We start from the raw sequence: 5,070 nt of genomic DNA, 5'->3' as shown, positions 1-5,070 counted from the left end.
CATGAACTTTCTGCACCTTATTCTACCTTTTTTGTGAATTAAATAAACAGTGAACCACATTGTTTTCTTAACAAACAGTGAACCACATTACTCATGCACAAAATGAACAGATTTTGTTCGTTAATGGCATGTGCAAATTATTTGGTTTTCAAATCTTAAAAAAAATAAAATAAAAAAAATTTCTGTGGAACTTAGTGTACGCAATTCTTACATACATATGTTGTGACTTTTCCATGTGATTCATGATATAGATACTTGGTCAATATAAGTCAATAATAAAAAACATGGCGAAACTTGCAATGCACTAAGGACTCGTATGATGACTTTTTTGTTTTTAGGTTTTGGTTATTAGTTTATGTGCTTGAGAGTTGAGATAGAAGGAAAGTATATATGTGGAAATGAAGGTTGAGGAAGGGTTAAGGGAGAAAATAAAGAAGAATAAATGAAAATAAAATTTTGGAAGTGAAAACAACTTAAAATAGTTTTTTGCTTCTAGTTTTTATTTTGTGTTTCTTTTCTTTGTACATTTCTTCTGCATCTATCCCACCACTTTCATCCATTCTTCTTCAACCCTTTTTTGACCAATGTATTTCTGCTCTGTCACTAACACAAAATGTTAAAATCAAAAATCAAAAACCAAAACAAATGATTATCAAACGAGCCTTAAACAATAAACTAAAGTATTTCTACAATGCATTTTCTTATCAAATGTGCCCCCCCCCAAAAAAAAAGCTTATCGTGGCCCAATTAGTAAAATGTAAATTGGATCAAAATTCATCAGATAAGCAGTAAACTATATGGTTACTTCTACAATGCATTCTCTTATAGAATACGAGCACTTGGAAGTATTGTTATTATGGCACTGTTGATGAAAAGTTGATCTCGCTTAATCTTTATCTACAAAATTTACTTTAAAAAAAAAGGTTACCTAAGTGATATACTTGACACATTGAGTGGTGGATACGCTGAAAGGAAATTTAATACAATGAAATGATTTTTGGACACTTATACTTTCCTTTACATGCTCTGTTTATTTTTGTCATGTATTTCTCTCATTTGATTTCCTCAATCTAAAAGTAAAAAATAAATAGAATTGTGTTGAGGAAAAAAAGAGTTTGTGAAAATCACTTTCATGTTGTTGGCTAGTATATAGTTTTTGAAGGTGGTGCTATCCATAGACTTTCTTTTTTACCTTCCACACGCTCGTTTTTATTTATGTCATTTGATTTTCTTTAAATTATTTGATCCGACAACTAAAGGTGCGTAAAAAATAAAAAAAGAAAGTGTGTAGACAACACCACCCTAATTTGAATGAATGGTCACAGGGATAACTTGAGCAATGTTCTTGGGTTTCACGATTTCGCCCCTCCCTCCAAGCTGCTGCTTCTTCCATAACTTTTATGGTTCCCCTCCTTGTCTCGTGCTTATGATTGTCCGATTAAATAAACACAAACCTAACTCTTCAATCAAAAGAAGCGAAAAGTTGGAAGATCAGAGACCACCTAAGAAAACATATACGTGTCACCTTTTTTATGCTAATCAAGACACATAGTTTATGCTAATTACCAATTAGTATATGATTTAATCCCATCAAAGTGTCTCTAGGAAACCAGCAATGACTTTTCTGGCAAGTTGTCTCTTTCACAATATATTTTATATAATGGAATACCCAGATTCTCACTCGTATCATGCTTATGACGACCAATATGACACGACAAAGTTTTAAGTTTCATGCAATAGATGTATACAATACAATTATACATTTAAAATTCCCCGCCCCCAGAATGTATAAAATATAATATTGCGTGATTAACTATACACACAGCTCTTCTGTACGAACACACAGAATTTTTGTAATACTAGTAAGACCGATATCTCAAACATTCTCAGGCTGTCTATAAATATCTGCTTCCTTAACCTGCTTAAGGTGTACCATTAGCTGAGAGAGAGAGAGAGAGAGAGAGAGAGAGAGAGAAATCATGAAGATTGTTCCTTTGTTGAAATCTTTATCTAGGACTAGGTCTGTCCATAATCATCAAGAACAACATGATCACCAAGAATACAAGGCCACTGATAGTTGTACTTCTGGGGCCTGCACATCATTAACAGTGTGGAGAAAATCCCTTCTAATTAGCTGTAAAGGGTTCACGGTCATCGATTCCAACGGAGATCTCGTTTATCGGGTGGACAACTACATCGGACATCCTGAGGAAGTCATTCTCATGGATGGCTCTGGAAAATCTGTCCTCACAATGCGTCGCCGAAAGGTAAATATATTACCAATTTTGTATATCATAATCATATGTATACACTCACAGTCCCTTTGACGTCAAGAGTTGAGATTAAAACATTAAAAACACATTTTGGTTATTTTTCACCTTTGATCAATCTAGTGTGTATATATTAAATCTAACTCTTAAATCAACTTGATCAATTACTCAGATTGAGCCTTGCAACATAAGATGCAGAATTTTATGTTGCTAGACAGTCTGGAAAAAAAAAAGAGAATATTTTTCGAGCTTATATAAACTCATAAAGTAACAAATATGTAGTTTATGATAAAAGAAAATTAAAAATAAAAATAAAAAAAATAAAAAAACCAACTTTGTTTGATCTTGACGGTTTAATAACTTTTGTTTGTCAGAAGCTTAGTCTCGTTGATGGTTGGTTTGTGCACGAAGGGGAAACTGGCGGTTGTTGCACAAAAAGAGCAACTGCAGCATCAAAAAGTAGGCCAACGTTTTACGTGAGGAAGAACATGAACATGATAAATACCAATCCCAGTAGTCTACTTGCTTATGTGTATCGCGAGACATGTGGTCACAAAAGACATGCATATGTGATTGAAGGTTCTTACACGCACAGATCATGCAAAGTATCAGATGAGTCGAGGAATGTGGTAGCTGAGATCAAGAAAAAGGAAGCAAATATTGGAGGTGTTTCTTATGGGGTAGATGTTTTTCATTTGATTGTGCATCATGGCTTTGATTCTGGATTTGCAATGGCTCTTGTATTAGTATTAGATCAGTTGTTTTCTTAGGTTAATTTTCGTACAGGATCCATGTAATTACTACTGAGGAGTTATCTGTCTGCAAATCTCAACAAATTATAGTTTAATCACAAAATGATCTCTTACATCTGAGCTGGTATATATGTTGTCAAGTGAGACCAACCATTGAAAAAGAATCAACGACCGACAATACTACTATTTGGCATGATAAACATTATGTGGATGCCTATTATCCACATCCCATGCATACTTAAAGTTTTATGTTGTCAAATTACGAATATTAGTTTTGTTGTAATGGTTTTTCGACGATGAACTCAAGTCTGAATATCTGTAGTTACGCAATATATAAAATTACGTAAAGAATATAACTTTGAATTTTAACGATAAGAACAAAATAAAGGGTAAAGTGAATAGTATCAGGATTAACTTTTTAATGTAAAAATGTGGTTTTTTATTAAAGTTAACAGTATCGGAAATTTTTTATTAAAGTTTCCTATAATATATTTACTAGAATCTTTATATTTGTAAACATAGAATTAAACTGAATCTATTACACATTAGGTAAGTGTTTTTTTTCCTATTGGTTAGGATTTTCTTTTTTAGCTCATTACGTTTTGAGTTCAAAACATCTCATTTCTCTAGGGTAGATTAAAATAATAATATCACTAGTATTAGAAAAAAGGGTTTTATCACCAATGGTCACTGAAATTGAAAATCAATCAATATCATCCCTGAAAATGGGTGATGCAAATCAATGCCGTCATTCCGTTTGAATTCCGTTAAAAATCTGTTAGTATGCTGACACGTAAGGATCCCATCCTTACCAAATATTTAAAAATTAAAATGTTTTGTTGGCAAAAAAAAAAATATTGTGAGCCCACCTAGGGGTGGGCAAACGGGTATAGGAACCGCGGGTTGGGGCGGGTACGGGCCGGTTCCAATTTTTTAATAAGAGAAACGGGGCGGGGTGGGGCGGGTAATCAAGGTTCGGGGTGGGTACGGGCCGGTTCCAATTTTTTAATAAGAGAAACGGGGCGGGGTGGGGCGGGGCGGGGCAGGGCGGGGCGATGAAATTTTAGGGGCGGGCCGGTTCTAAATGTATAGAAAAATTGGGCCCCGGAAGGCCTGTTTGTAACTCTCCCCGAGACCCAGCCCATTAAATGGTAGTTAGTAACTTAGTTGGACTCCAGAAGACTCTCACCATCCCACTCCCACCTACTCGCATCGAGATTCCCTCCCATCCACTCTTCTCCTCCTCGATGAAACCACTCCCACAGAAGTCACCGAGACTATCGTCGTCGTCACGACCACCACGACTGAGCCGTCGTCACGATCCAAGACTGAAATGGACTCCCATGGCTAACGTCGGCATCGTGCATCTTAAGTTTCAATGGAACTGAAGCTGAACAAGGACTGGGGAAGCACTTCTGCTGCAATCGACAATTGTTTGGTTGTTGGAGATCAATATGACGCCCAGGTCTAGGTGCTATATTCTTTATTTTTATGTTTGGTCTTATAGGCTAATTTACGAGTTTCATCTTCAAATATCAATTATGATCTTGATAGTTAACATCCATAAAGACACCTTGAATGGGTATGGATTTGTAAAGCATACAATTGCTGCATTTAAAGGAAGAGAAAATGTGGGCTTTGATAAATTTTTATTGTTGGAGAAAAGGTGGTCTCTCGGAATTGGGAGGAAGAAACAAGGTGGATTTTTAGTGGATTTGCAGAAGAAACAGAGATGTCCCTTGAGTTGGACCGTGGACCCGTCTCGAACTGGCCCGTTTGAAATAGGTCAGGTTAGTTCCGGTTCCAAATCTTAGAATCCTTCTACCCGGCTCGGCCCGCCCAGTGTATTTTAAAACGGGTCCGGTCCGGTCCTTCCAAACTTGGGCCTGACCCGGCCCGTGCCCACCCCTAAGCCCACCCTTACCAACCTATCGGTCCTCACCTTTCTTTCCCACTCTGTCCATCTCACCCCCTTCCTTCCTGCTTCCTAGTCTGTGAGTGGCGAAAGAGTATAAGGCTTGGAAAAACACATCAACCCATTACAAAAA

At 36.5% G+C, this 5,070-nt stretch overlaps 1 protein-coding gene across 1 annotated transcript; it reads left to right on the top strand.

Annotated features, from left to right (window-relative positions):
- Window positions 1-1,979: 1,979 nt before the first annotated feature.
- LOC103426370 (protein LURP-one-related 17-like) lies at window positions 1,980-3,040 on the top strand. Its single transcript, XM_008364467.4, has 2 exons — window positions 1,980-2,267; window positions 2,645-3,040. Exons 1-2 carry the CDS (start codon window positions 1,980-1,982, stop codon window positions 3,038-3,040), a joined length of 684 nt encoding a protein of 227 aa, XP_008362689.1.
- Window positions 3,041-5,070: the final 2,030 nt, after the last annotated feature.

This window comes from Malus domestica, chromosome 06 (genome assembly GCF_042453785.1).
Source record: "Malus domestica chromosome 06, GDT2T_hap1".
Taxonomy (NCBI): Eukaryota; Viridiplantae; Streptophyta; class Magnoliopsida; order Rosales; family Rosaceae; genus Malus; species Malus domestica.
This window is presented reverse-complemented; position numbering and strand designations above follow the sequence as displayed.

Coding starts and splice junctions, on each gene's coding strand:
- LOC103426370 (XM_008364467.4), top strand. CDS start 1,980: ATGAAGATTGTTCCTTTGTTGAAATCTTTATCTAGGACTAGGTCTGTC. Junction 2,268..2,644: donor TCACAATGCGTCGCCGAAAG/GTAAATATATTA, acceptor TTTGTTTGTCAG/AAGCTTAGTCTCGTTGATGG.